The sequence below is a fragment of the Dasypus novemcinctus genome, chromosome 13 (assembly GCF_030445035.2).
Source record: "Dasypus novemcinctus isolate mDasNov1 chromosome 13, mDasNov1.1.hap2, whole genome shotgun sequence".
Classification (NCBI taxonomy): domain Eukaryota; kingdom Metazoa; phylum Chordata; class Mammalia; order Cingulata; family Dasypodidae; genus Dasypus; species Dasypus novemcinctus.
In genome coordinates, this window is record NC_080685.1 from 91,899,212 (window position 1) to 91,913,594 (window position 14,383).

The 14,383-nt window shown below is 54.3% G+C and overlaps 1 protein-coding gene across 1 annotated transcript in view; it reads left to right on the forward strand.

Moving 5' to 3' along the window:
• The first annotated feature begins 7,219 nt into the window (after nt 1–7,219).
• The window catches only part of RASSF5 (Ras association domain family member 5), a 74,483-nt gene continuing 67,319 nt past the window's right edge, over nt 7,220–14,383 (forward strand). The window contains exon 1 of the mRNA XM_058275120.2: nt 7,220–7,724. Coding sequence (XP_058131103.1) covers nt 7,262–7,724 — 463 coding nt within the window. The 5' untranslated portion in view covers nt 7,220–7,261. The remainder of the gene's footprint in view (nt 7,725–14,383) is intronic.

Below are 14,383 nucleotides of genomic sequence, written 5' to 3' on the forward strand. Positions count from 1 at the left end.
GTGGCTCAAGCAAGTGGACACCTCCCTCCCACATGGGAGGTCCTGGGTTCGTTTCCTGGTGCCTATGGAGTAGATGCCACAACCACCAGGATGCCGCAACGAGCAGACACCACAACCACTACAACGAGCAGATGCCACAGCCAGCAGACGCCATGGCCAGTGGGGAGCAGATGTGGCTCAAGCATTTGGGCACTCACCTCCCACATGGGAGTTTCTGGGTCCGGTTCCCGGTGCCTCCTAGAGAAGATGAGCAGACAGATGAAGGAGCCATCTCCTGGCAGGGGCAGGGGATCAAAAAGAAAGTAATTAATTAAATCTTTTTGAAAAAGATTTTACTCTTGGGTGCCTATGTGGAAGATGGATTGAAACACTCTGTGCCTCAGTTTCCTCATTTGTACAATGGACATGATATCTTTCAAAGTTCTGGGAGAAGCCGATTAAATATTTCCATTTGGTGCCTGAGACACACTGTTAGTTCTCAGCTCACCCTCCCCAGCCCCAGCCCCTCGCTGAGGTCCCTGTGCAAGTTGGGAGGGGCAAGCTTTCAGATTCCTGGCTAGCATTATCTTGAAACAGGGTCATTACTCATGTAGGCTCAAGTTAAAATGGGCGTGTGGAGGGGCTTAAATGGAAGGATGCAGGGCATGTCCCAGCTCTCCAGGCTAGAAGCACAGTCTGCTCCAGAGGGCCTGGGGGTCAGCACAGGTGGGCCAAGGCAAAGCACCTCTCTCCATGCCCTGGGGCTGCGGGGCAGTAGTGTCCACTTCTGTCTAGGCATCCACCAACCTCCTCTTAGTAGCCTCAAGTCCTGGTTCAAACACAGATTCTGGGACCCCACCCACCTACTGAATCCAGCTGGAAAGGGTGTGGCCCAGGATTCTGCATTGTTGATGAGCTTCCCTGGTGATTCTTTGGCGAGCTAAAGCTTGAGAAAACTGAGCCAGAGTTTCCAAATGTCCAGCAAAGGCCAGTCAGCAGTGGGGTGGTACATTGGACTTGGCACCCCGAGAGCTGAGGTCAGGGGAGCAAGGCTAAGGCGGGGGGGAAGCCCTGGCTCTCCGTGTTGGCCTGGCCGCGTGGGCTGCAGGGAAGGAGTCCTCAGGACTGCTGCAACCGGTCATTTTGGGTTCACTTCCAAACTGCTTCAATTATTTTTTAAAGGGTGGAACTCCTGGCTGTTTGTCCCTCCATCCCACAGAGGATCCTCACTCAGGCACCGCCATGGAAAGTGTGAAGTTAAGAAGTGAGCCAGGATGGCCTGAAGTGGCTTCAGCTTCTTTTCCTTGGAAGCTCAGAATTGCTGCTGCTTGGAGTGGTGCGGACCCTTTCCCTGCACCCTTCACCAGAGACAGAGGGAGAGGGTGAGATGAGAGGAGGCAGGACGGAGGGCGAGAGAGAGGGAGGAAGGGGCAATGAGAGGAGCAAGCTGCAGAAAAACACAGGCGTGGCGTGTGCGTGGCTTGCTGGGGTGGGGGCGGGAGAGCCCGTGAGGACATCGGGCTCTCTGCTCACGCTGCTCCGTCACGACCCCATCCCAGGGCTTCCTACCACGACAAGAGGCCCAAAACGGGCTTAGCGCTGGAATGTAAGTGGCTATGGCTTGGAGCCTCCCCTCTGTGGCTGAAAGAAAAAAGCTGCTGACAAATCTGCCTGGAATATCTGAGTTTTCCACAGAAAGAAGAAGCGCGCACGCGCACACAAATAGGCCATATCATAAGCTTGGCAGAGTGGCTTAGGGCGGAAAAATTCCATAATGGAGGGGAATTCCACTAAACTGCTGGAAAACAAGGCCCACCTTGGGACACCTTCCCAGGGCTTTCATGGCCCTGCTCACATACCCACCCTGGTTTGCCTTTCCTGTCCCCAAGGGCAGTTAGGGACCTAGGGACAGCTCTGGAGTTAGATGACACATGGTGAGCCCAAGCCAATGAGAGTGGGAACTGTGCTCTCCCAGCCCTCACCCCTGACCAGTAACCAGCATCTGCAAGCAGGAAATCCACCTGTGACCAGCACTCCTGGAGGACGTACAGGAGTCTGAAAAACGAGTTCCCAACACCACTCCCACTTCTCCCTAGCCCCAGAAGTTCTCCTGGTGACTTCCATTCTCCCAGACCAAACAATCCTTCATCTCTTCCTCCCTGGGCACAAGGGACAGGACTGAAAGGGACTTTAGGGGATGGGTTCCAGGTGAGGCACAGGTTGGGGCCTACAGCTGAGTTCATTTCATTTAATTTTTCACCTTTCAGGTTTTGTTTGTTTGTTTTTAAACAGGTACTGGGAATTGAACCCGGGCCCTTGTCCATGCAAAGCAGGTGCTCAACCACTGAGCTATACCCACTCCCCTCACTAAACTTTTAATGAGTACCTCCTTTTTGCCCTACACAGTGAGGCCAGAAAGATCAACAAGACTCAAGCGAGGAAGGCAAATGGGAAATCTTAACTGCAACGCACGTCAGAATGAAGTGTTTGCTGAATAGAGGCACAAGCAACTTGTGGAAGTCCCGAAGAACGAGTGAAGATTTAGGTCTGGGGACTCTGGTGAGGCTTTACACAGGGCATGGCGCTTCGACGAGACCTTGAAAGAGGAGCAGGATTTCAATAGGGAGAGAAAAATGAGGCAAGATTTGGCTTACTCCACAAACTGCACCTACCAGCCAGATCAGAGCTTCTAAAACACAGCCTTTCTCTCACACCAGCCTCGGGGTGGTACATCCGTCATAGGACGTGGATTTGAGTCCAGATTGTGACGCCTGTCTGTGCAAGTCACATGACTTCTCTGAGCTTCCATTTTCTCATCTGTAAAAGGGGAATGCTAGCCATTTCAAAGAATTGCCATCATGAAGCCGTTCAAGCCAATAGGAGGTGGTCAGTGCCTTTTTCTTGAATAAATATTACAAGGAACTTCCACAAACTTTTCAATTCCCTAACTTTTTGCCGTGCTTCCTGCTCACAGTCTAGCAATGTGAGGTATACTGTCCCCATTTCCATTTGCAAGCAGTGCCCACTTGGTAAGAGGCTGAGCTCGGCGTGCAGCACGCTGCCCAGGAAGGGAGGGAAGCAGGGCTGGAGGAGGTGTCATTCTGAAGATGATAAGGTTAAGGACACTTTTCCTCAAATGTCCGAGGAAGAGGTCAACAATTCTGACTCACCTCTGCCTTTTCTCCTGTGCCAGCATTTTCAAAGTGTGGTCGCCTCCATCACACTCCCTTATAAAATACAGGCTGATATCCAGACTTACGGACTCAGCATCTCCGGGGGCTGGGGCTGAAAATATGCATTTTGAACAAATGCATGTTCATAAAATGTGAGAAAGTTTGAGTGCTGCTGTGTGTGCCTACACCCCTTTTCCCTCACATAGTCAAAGGGCTTAAATGTCCTCTCCTCCCAGAGGTCCTTCCTGAGCGCCAGATTATCACAGTATCCTCTGTCATTTTCTGTCCCCCTCATAGGCTTTATTTTCCATCATTATATCACCTGACATTATATCACACACATGCCTATTTGTTGTCTGGCTCTCCCACTAAAATGTAAGCTTCGTGAACATATCCATTTCACAGTTGTATCTTCAGTGCCTAAAACAGTCCCTGGTACATAGTAGACATTAGAGAATTACTTGTCAAACGGAGGCATAAGTGCTCTCTGCCCTTGAAGATGGCAGTGGTCATCCGTGCCAGTTGTCAAATATTTCCAGGTTTTTTGCCCATTCTGAGCCCATGGTAGGATTGCACTCCTTGTTCCCCTTGGGGAGACTGGGGCCATTTAGCTAGTTCTGGCCAGCGAGCTGTGAGAGGAAATGACTGGAGCTTTTCAAACCTGATGTGGGATCCTCCAGGTTCTCTCCCTTCCCTCTGGCATGGTGACAGGTGCCATGAGGCATGCCGGCTGCTCCATCGGCCGGGGTCCCTGAGTGGCCAGGGTCCCCCGCCAGCCTGCAAAGAACAAGTAGTAGGAGTGAGAAATTAGTGCTCTGTTGGTGAAAGGCACTGAGATTTGGGGGTTATTTATTCCTGCAGCAGGCAGCATAGCCTAACCTATCCTGACTAATACAGAAACCCACTGCAGATAGTCTTTCAGCTGTCGGAACTACTGGGGATTCCATAAAAGCTCCGGGGATTTCAGAACACTTTGACTGCCTCAAAGCCAAACAAAAACAAAACTTCCCCCCACAGAAAGTCAGGCCACCCGCTATCCTTCCCTCTTCCTTCCTCCCAGGGAGCTCAGTGGGGGCTGGGGCACAACCCTGGAAACTCCTCACCCAGTGGGGAAACCAGCATGCTCTGGGACCACCTCTGAGGTGACCTCACACACTGACCACATGCTCAGAACTTGCTGTCATAATCCTTCCCCTCGAGAAAAACTAAAAGCAGCACCCTCACTCTGCTGGGAGTGAGTCACAGAAAAAAAAAGGCAACAGTTCTAAGCCCAGATACCTGCCAACACACAGGAAAAACTCCCAGTGGAGGTGTCTCAGCAGATGCTGAGGACTTGACTTTGTAGTGTGGATGGTTCAAGATCAATCCAGAAGTTTAAAAGTCCAGGCATTATCAGACACGACCCCACAAGGCTAGGGTTTACTTCATACTTTCTCCCTGGGAAGGAGGAATGAGTTGCTACTCGTGTGTGTGTGTGTGTGTGTGTGCGCGCGCGTGTGTTTGTGTGTTGTGGAAGGGGTGCTGTCTGGGAAGAAGGGGACTGGGGGCTGCCTAGGAGAGAAGGAGCCACATCCCAGGCAAGAAGCCTCCTGTTGAGGGAGGGGGGAAGCAACTACCTCCCCAAACTTCATTTTCTTGGCTCAGGGAGTTCACGTGAACCTTAAGATAAGCTTGAGAAACTTTTTGATTGGTTACATGAAATTATGTTATCTCTACTTTCATCTCTGTTCCCATCCCAGAAGCCAGAAGGGCTCTCAGCCTGCACCACTCCACCAAATAGAGCTGCAGCGATAGAACAAAAAGCCAGGGCATTTCCCTGTGCAGCTCAAGCAACTGGGGGAGAGTTTTATGCCTTATTATTCCAGATAGCCCTTAGCTTCCCAGGGCCAGAGGACAGCCTTGTCCCTATGAGCCCTGCTCTCCCGGAAATCTATGGGACCTGACTTCCCAAACTATGCTTGGGGGCAGGGGGAGGAGGAGATGGTCATCACTGGCAATTATGTCAAAAAGGACATTTCAAAACTGGTCTTGTAATGACAAACTCTTTGCTAGATTCCTGCTTTTTCTTGCCTCTCCAAGCTGTCACCCTGAGTTCAAGCTGGGTCCACGCCCTGGACCTCACCTGGCCCACTGCACTCCTGGGAGGGAGTGATCTTTTTACAGGTCACGAGCCTGTAGAGATGATTGGATAACAGAGGGTGGATACAGACAAACATCTTTATGCAATGCTGATTTCTGCAATAGCCCCAAGAGAACTGCTTGCAGAAAAAGAGCAAATGGTGTTTTCCCTTCTACACAATCAGCAGAAATCATTCAGGAATAGCCCCCCTTGGGATTTTCGGGCCATGTTCTGCTGAATTTTACCTGCCTGGTGAGGAAAGGAACTGAGAAGTCCATTCTCCTATCTAGAAGTCCCATTCACCCTAGATCTAGAGCTGTGGTTCTCCAAGTGGGGTCTTTGGATCAGTAGCATTAGCACAAGCTCCTGCCCCATATCTACTGACTCAGAAACTCAGGGGCTGGGGCCCAGTGAGCTGTGATTTAACAAACCCTCGAGATGATTGTGATGCTTGCTGAAATCTGAAAACCACTGAGGTAGAGAAAGCAAGCTTCAGACAGGGGAGAGGAAAGGCGGAGAAGGGTAGCGAAAGCCGTGGTTTATGGCTCCCAGGTGCCGATGTGAGCTGTTCTCAGCTTTACAGCACTGTGGGGCTGGCTGCTTGGACTCCCTCTTCCCAGCTCACGAGGTGAGAAGGCCTGGCCTCTGGTGAGACACCCCGACCAGGCGACACGTTGTTTGCTACAAACCTAGGCAGGGAATTCTGATTACCATCAACTTGAGGAAGAAGCCATGGAACAAAGCAGGCTGGGAATTTCCTAAGCACTAGGCTCTAGAATTTTCAGGAATTACCTGAAAATTACCCCCAAAACACTAAAGTGAAGATTCCCCTACTAGACACTAGGGGGAGCCCCACCTCTGGCCTGGCAGGAGAAGGACGAGTCTCAGATCTACAAGAATTTAGTCCATTCCCAAAGTTGATTGTGGGTAGCCTCTACTAAATCACCCAAACCTAACCCCATGTTTTTTTAGGAGGAAAGCTGTGATCAGAGCGTCATTGTGTTAGGACTGGAGTAGACCGCAAAATCCTGCTTCCTCACCCCCAGCCCGATCTGCAGTTAAAACTGGGGCCAGAGATTGGAGCGTCGGGGATGAAGCCCGCTCTGGTACCGGTAGGAAAGGGTCTCTCTGGGTCCCACTGAACTGTAAGGCTTATTTTGAAGGGGGCAGCTGCTAGGAGAGAGGAGGATGTGACTTAGGAAGAAAAACTCCGTCAATCCACGGAATGCGAGGGCGTTCTCACGACCCAGGGCCCGCTAGCACCAGAACCCCAGTTTTACAGGAAAGAGGAATAGGCAACCCCGCAGGGCCGCGGAGGCGGGGGGCGGGGGCGGGAATCCAGGGGTGAAAGTCGCAGGCTGACAGCCTGCCGGCTTCTCTGGTCAGCAGGGAAAGCGTCCCCAAGCGCGTGGCTCTCCTCGTCACGGGACGCGGCGATGCCAGCGCGAGCAGGAGCCGGGGCGTTCCCGACCCGCGCCCGCCAGGGCTGCGCTCTGCAAAGGAGCAGGAGGCGGCCAAGGGGAGCACACCCCTGCCCGCGGCGAGAAATGGGGCGACTCCATCCTCGGCCGGTTTCCAAGCTCCTCCCTCCGACCTGGGCGTGCTGGGGTGCGGGTGGCCGGGAGGGGTTTGGATCTGGTGGAAGTGGAGGGAAAGAGGCAGGGCTGAAGGCAAAAGACCCTACAAGAGGGTTCTGAGCTGTACCGTACGGAGCCTTCCCTAGACTATACCCCAGTCGTCCAATTGGCTTCCTGAAAGCGCCCCCTAAATCCACACCCGTGCTCAGGCGCCCCCCACAGTCCGCCTTAGCGCTCAGTCCGCCGGCCTTTCCCTCGCGTCGCCCTTCCTGCCTCTCCGAGGTGTCTCCGCCCCCGCCCCGCCCCGCCGCCTGCGGTCCCTTTAAAAGGCGCTCGTCGGGGGCCGCCCCTGCTCTCGAGGCGGACTCGGGAGCGGCGCCGCGCCGGGAAGCGCCCGCCGCCACCCGCCGGGCATGGCCATGGCGTCCCCGGCCATCCGGCAGCGTCCCTACCCGCTCCTCCTGGACCCCGAGCCGCCGCGCTACCTGCAGAGCCTGAGCGGCCCCGAGCCGCCGCCGCCGCCCCCCGGCCGCTCCTCGCGCCGCTGCGCCCGCGCGCCCCTCTCCACGGCGCCCGGGGCGCAGGAGGGACGCGGCGCCCGGAAGGCTGCCCGGGGCGACCCGGAGCCCCAACCCCGGGCTCCGCGACCGCCTCGCCCTCTCCGGCCGGGTCTGCAGCAGAGACTGCGGCGGCGGCCTGGAGCGCCAGCGCCCCGGCCGCGAGATGTGCGGAGCATCTTCGAGCAGCCTCAGGATCCCCGCGTCCCGGCCGAGCGAGGCGAGGGCCACTGCTTCGCGGAACTGGTGCTGCGGGGCGGCCCGGGGTGGTGTGACCTGTGCGGACGAGAGGTGCTGCGGCGGGCGCTGCGCTGCGTCAGTGAGTGTGAGGGCAGGGCCGGGGAGGGGCGCGCGGAAGGACCGCAGTCCAGGGGTGAGGGGCTGCGAGGGGGCTGGCGAGAGCCGCGGCGTTGCGCTCTCTGACTCCAGGGCAGGCCCCGACTTTCAGGGAAGTAATCCTTGGAGGCGATCTGCTCCTTAGTCCCCTGCCCGGTGTTCTTTAGCGACTGCCCATTGCCCGGGGATGGCATGCGGCATTTTACAAATACCCCTCTGCTGACAGGTGCACTCCTTGGCCTCCCCAGATGAGCTCAGGCTGGGATTGATGGCCACAGGGTCCTTCCTGCCGTGCACCGCTCTTGTTTTTCTTGTAGGTTCTCACTCTAACCTTTAGGGGGAAAGGGGGTTGTGAGCCCAATATCGAGATGGCCGTGGGACCCTTGCTGATTAGTGTTAATGGCAAAATGGCCTGCTTGTCCGCCTGTTGTACAGGCCCAAACCCCTCCTTTAGGGGGACCTGTTGAGACGGGGAGGAGACCTGGTGCCTCCCTGCTTGGCCTCTGGATAGGAAGGGGCGGTGAGGCTGAAGACAGGCTGAGGTCGCCCTGAACCTGAGCCCTCCTGCCTTCTACATGGGGCAGCACAAACCTTTGGACTCTGCTCTCCTGTTTGGCTGTGCTCTGTCTCCTCCTCTTTTTCCTAAGTTCCTACACCAGTCATCATGCTCCAAAATTACCCAACTCTGGACTGGGTCCCTCTCTCCCAGCTCTCAGTCCCTCCGGCCTCCAATGCGCCAGGCTCTTCTCAAAGCCTGACTGTAAACCACTGGGCACCCAACATGTAGGTTTTCTGAGCAAATCTGCGGTCTTCTTGGGGTTAGTATTTCTCTCTTACTACACTTAGGTGTGTATATTCCTTTAAAGGTGTCCTTCCCCCACCCCACCCCCTATATTTGCTTTTGCCATGTTTGGTAGAGGATACCCAGCTTTGTGTGTTTATATAGATATTATTTCACATATCTGAAGCACAGACAATGACACAACCACTAGCAAGCATCTCTTGAAATGGGTCATGAGATCCTACATGACCTGCCATGACAACAGCCTGTATCCTACGGAGGTCCTTCTGCCGTGACAACAGCCGGCATCTCCCATCTGACTGCTGCATTGGGCAGCAGCAGCCACTTCCACATCAGGAAGGCTCTGCCTTTCCTCTCTCCGCAGCCCACAGCCAAGGCTGTACATATGCCTCCCACTGGAGAAGCTGTGGGGAAGGAGAGCTCAGGCCCTTAGCCAGGGCCAAATGGGAGGTGGGAGATTGAAGGGCAAAGGGGGTGCCATACCCTCCACCACCAGAACTCACACTTAAGGTGCTCATTAAGCAGGAAAGGGCAGAAGTTCAAGAATTGTGTGCTGTAGGTGTTGAGGGCACACGTGGAGGGCTGCTGTCACTCGACCTTACGGAAGAATCCAGAACGACTCGCCCAGGGGTGTGTTGGCTGCTTTTGCCCTTTCTAAGGTCCTGGTCCACCAGCCTACACACGGAAGAGGCAGGATCCTCACTAAACTGGGTTTTATTGTTCTGGAATCCCAGGCCATATATGCTTCATCAGAATTCCAGTTTGTATCAGCTTTTGGAGAGTACATCAATTGTTGAATATTTTGCATGTGGTTTTGATTTTTTTATTTGGGCCCATAAGAGTCAGGGGTATATTTGCATGTATTTGTATGTGCCTGTGCAGGATACACTGCATGAATTTATCCTCACTTCATGCTAGTTATTTCCTTTGCTTAGTTCCTAAATACCTTCTAGCAGCAAGAGAGTTGAAACTCCAAAGACCCAGTTCCACACGGCAGTACCTTTGACTTTGTGTGACTTGACCAAGTCTTCTTCACTTCCTTGAGTGTCCAAGGCCCCCTTGCATATCTGGCTTAATATTCCTTTCCCTCTCCCAAGGATGTTTGATCACCAGAGAGGGAGTGGAGCTGGAATCAAGGGGCTACGGAGAGGAGTCTCTGTTGTTATTAGTATTGAACTAATTGTGAACCTGCGGCTGGATGGGAACAATTAAGAAATGTTCTGATGTGCAAATGTGGGCTGGCAGGTGGAGACACAGCAAATCAAACTCACTGAGCCTCTTTAAGTTGAAGGTCTAGTTCCATGGTAGGTTTGGTTTCTTCTGTTTTTGTTTTGAAAAGCAAGGACCAGAAATATGATTTCAAAAAGGCAGTTCTGTGCAGTGATTAAGAATACGTGCTGGAACCAGATGGCTTGGGTTTGAATCCTGTCCCTATGTCTGTGTGACCCTGGGCATCTCTGGGTCTTAGTTTCCTTCTTTATGAAATGGGGTGATAATTTTGCCTACTCCATCTAGTTAGTGTGAGGCTTCAGTGAGTATATACGTACATACATATATATACACACGTATATGAAATGACAGAATAGTGCGTGGCAAAGTGCTCTGTAAATGTTGGGCGCTATTGTTATTATTAATCCCCCCCCCATCCAACAACTGCATAACAATTAGTCAGGGCACCTGACACTTTCTAGTGTCACCTTTCCCAGCAGCCGTAGTTTTCAGACTCCGTCTGGTTTCCTGGGCTTAGGGAGCAAGCGAGTGCCGTGAGCATCCCCGGAAGTGAGGGTATTAAAAGTCCTCCAGAAATGCCTCTTCTGCCCCCATGTCCACAAGGGGAGCCACTGGGCCTGAGGACAGCCCCGCAGCGGGGCCCTCCCTGCCTAGCACAGGTGTCGCCAAGCCGTGGGCCTTTCTGTGTATCGTCGTGCCGAGCAACGTGCCAGGCACAGGGCAGGCTTAAGTGGTGGCTGACGACGGTGCTGGCTTATTTATACTATTAAACCTCCCTGTTCTTGGAAACAAGCAGCAGGGCAGTGGGCATGTGAATGGCAGCTGTCTGAGCAGGAGGCCGGCTGGGTGGGAGCCACGTTGGCAAAATGGGCTTGTAACAAGGGAAGCTTTTAGAAAACTGTCCTCCCACGGTCTGTTCGCCTTTTCAGGGCAAGGTCTTCTCACTGAAGCGCACCCTCCTTTGTGCTCTTTAGCTGCGACCTGGTGACTGCTGGATTTGCCAACAGGAGCATTCAGAGACATTGCTAATGTCCAGGATTCAAGAAAACGTATTCGTCAGATAGAGAAGGAAATCCACGGGGAGAGGCCGGGCGACAGCGCGGGTGCGTGAATGCCTGGGTGTGTTTTGGGCATTTCCAGCATTCCAGGAGGGATCAGGGAACAACAAATAACCTGAGAAACTCACCAGCTGCCCTTTGCCTCGTCCTTGGGAATGACCGATGCAGGTCATGGACCCTTGCTTCAGTAGGAGGCACACAGAACCGAACTTTTACCTTTCACCTCGTTTCAGTGGCTCTGTAAACCCTCCTGGACTGTAAATCCACCCTTTCTAAAAGTCTGCTGTTGAGGGAATGGTCTGGCAAATGGGGAGCCCCGTGCCCAGCTCCCACGTCCACGGAGGCAGTGCTGAGCGGGGTTCTCAGGAGGGTTGCTGCTTGGAGCTATGATTAGGTGGTTGGAAGGACGGCGTGGAAAGGGGGCCTGGGCGCATCGTGCTGGGCTCTAATTGTGGGGGGAGTCTGGATGGCCGCGTACTGTGGGGCCCGCAGGGAGGGGCTGGAACCTCACAGGACCCCTTGCCCGGCCTCCCCCGCCCGGTCCGGTCACCACATTATTGCCTGGGTTTAAGCCGACCCTCTGGGCCCGCATACCAGCCGCTCGATCCTGCCCACCCACCCCGTGGGAATTCCTTGCAGAAGAGCTTCTGGGCGTCGATTCCTCCTGCAGCAGAGAAAGGTCTTCATGTCGGCACTGTGGAAAGCCCGTGTCGTCCCGAGGGCCCCTGTATTTATTTACCTAGACCGCTTGGGAGGTATTTGTCCAGAGCACAAGCTCTGGAGTGTGTGGCAGGCAGTGCTTTCTTTGATTTAGACCCATGTTTGGCTTTGGGGGGTAGGAAAATGACACACCGAAATGGTTGTTTTGTTGTTAAAAATGGCACCCCCCGTTCCCAAGTCATCCCCTGCCCCTGGTCCTAACTGGGATCTCTTTCTTGGGAAAACTCCTATTGGAGCAAGTGTGTTTGGGGACAGAGAAGGGACCTGGACTGCTTTGGGAACTGCATCCCCTGTCTCCTCTTCTCTCTGCTTCTTGTCTGCTCAGAAGACGAAAGTGAAAGGATTGAACATGGGCTTGATTTCCCCCCATTCATCAGAGCATGAAATTTTCTGATTATGGAGTGAGGGGAGCTTGAGTCCCAGGTACAGTAAAAAATGATTAATGTCACTTGTCTGCCAGCCTAATTAGACTTGGTAATGAATGTGTCTGTTTGCCTGCTGATCCCGGGGAGTTGGTTATTAGATGGAAGCGAACCGACACCTCCCTTCGATATTGAGGATTTGGTCTGCGCGCCTCTGTCTTCTCCCCACGTTGACTGGCGAGCCAACCTGTGCCCAGGCTGGCAAGCAGCCCTTGAGTGACAGAGGAAAAGGCAGCCCAGCCCCAAGGGCCCCTGTCTGACGGGGGGAGTCGATTTACCCTGCCTTGGGGGGGCCCAGCTCCTGTCCGCGAGGTGTGTGGACCCATCAGGGGCCAGAGGCCTGAGGAGAGCCGGCTGAGGCCCACGCCCGGCCCTGCCCGGGTTTGGGAATGAGCACAAGAAGAATTCCTCGCGTGGCAGTAATGCCTTTTCTCTGAGGAGCCCAGAGGACTTTCGTGCTCGCTGCCACATTCATCCTCGAAATAGCTTCATGAGGTCAGAAGGCGGAGATGCGTCTGCCCAGGTCTCAGGTTGAGAGGAGGAATCACCTGGCCAGGGGTCACCTGGCCACCTACCTAGAGAGGGAGGTAAGGTGAGAGCCTCGCAGCACGGTTAGGACCAGGCTTCAAGGTGCTGGGGCTGTCTCAGGCCCTCAAGCCGGGGCCCTCCTTTGGGGCCAGCACCCGAGATGCTCTTTTCCCTAAGGGCCCTCCCAGGGCGCTCTCCCTGCTCCTTCCCACTCCCCCTCGCTCCTCAGTTTCCCCGTGAATGGGAGCTGCTTGTCCCTCTTCCCTTGTCCAGGGTATTATTAAGGCTGATGAGGAACCTGGAAACACACCTCCGGCCTCGTCAGAGGCCCTTCCTGTCCGCATTCCTCAGATGGCAAGGTGAGTGTGCTTGGGTGGGTGAGTATTTGTGGGTGTACAAAGCATGCGATCAGCCCCCAGCTCCACCCCGGCCCCTCCGCTCCTGGAGCACAGATAGCACCAGCCAGCATGGTCTGCCTCCCTTGTGCTTGCAGATCCGGGCCTGTGGTGGTGGCAGGGTGCCTTGTGCCCCTCCGGAGGTCTCCAGTCCCAGCCCCAACCCCCGTGCAGGGCCCTGCCTTGGCTCTCCCTGGCTGGTCGGGTGGCGCTGGCAGCAGCTGTGGCTAGGAAGGCCAGCCCTGACTGGGGAGATGGTTTTGCGTTTAGTCACTTTCAGGTTTTTTTCCAAGACTTTTGGCAAGTGCCTCTCCACATGTTCCGAGCAGGATCTCAGGGTTGGGAGGGGAGCTGAGCCAGCTTTTGGGCTTTGTGGGAAAAGTGAGAAGGCTAAGGGGATGAAGTCAGACTGGGCAGAAGGCTTGGTTCGCTGGGGGCGGTTACTTAAGTGGAATAAAACCGGCGCTGAGGAAGAGTGGGTAGCCCTGCCCCAAGGTCAAGGCTCTCTTGATTCAGACCCGGGGAGGTGATATTTGATATTTCTGAAGCACCCTGGACACCTTGCTGAGGAGCCTGGCAGAGCCCAGTGGGCTCTGGGGGTGTCGGCCGTGTGGTCCCTGGCCAGGGCCGCCGAGTTCCTGCAGGGTCTGTCCCACAGGTCTGTGCCTGTGGTCCCTGGAGCAGACACGGTATGTGCAGATGGACCCACAGGGAATGCTGCGGGACTTTTGTCTTTGCTTTCATTTTCTTTCCCCTTTTGGAAAGGAGGGAGTGAGAAACTGCAGGTGCCCTTCCTGGCACCTTGGATGTGTGCCCAGCCTCCCGGCAGGGGATGAGAGTTGGGATCCTCATGGAGTCTGGTGACCCCTGGGAGCTGATTTTTTCAGGACTTCCTGCCCAAAACTACTGCCCTGGCCCCCTTTGTGGGCCAGGAGGGAAAGAGGATGAGATGATGCAGAGGGTTTGTGAGAAGGTTGGTATTGGAAGGTCCAGGCTGCTCATTGCCACGTGTCACCAGACTGGCAGGCAGGTGGCTGGTGTGACTCTCACCTGTGACCATGGCAGGCTGGGCCATGTTTACTCTGGTAGAGGGCCTGCAGGCCACCTTCTGCTCCCCCTCTCTGATTCTTGAACAAATGCATTTCCAGGGTGGGACAGGTCTCACAGTAGCTGCCTGCGGTAGCTATTGGCCAGGGCTGCTAGATAATTAAAACTTGATTTACATGTACTACTGCCTTTAAGAAATCAGATCACAGACTCATGAATGTCAGGCCTAAGAGGAATGTTCTTTGCCTCTTTTTTTTTTTTTTTAATCCTTTCATGCTTCTTTTTGCTGAATCTGAGAAAGAATTAATTGTGTTTGCTGAAGATACAAGTTGGTGTTCTGTGAACCTGCTCATATGGGAATATTCACGAGGACACCAAGAGCTGAGAAGGGCCAAGAAACTGTGAGAGCAGAGATAACTATTATCCCATCTGACTGTCTG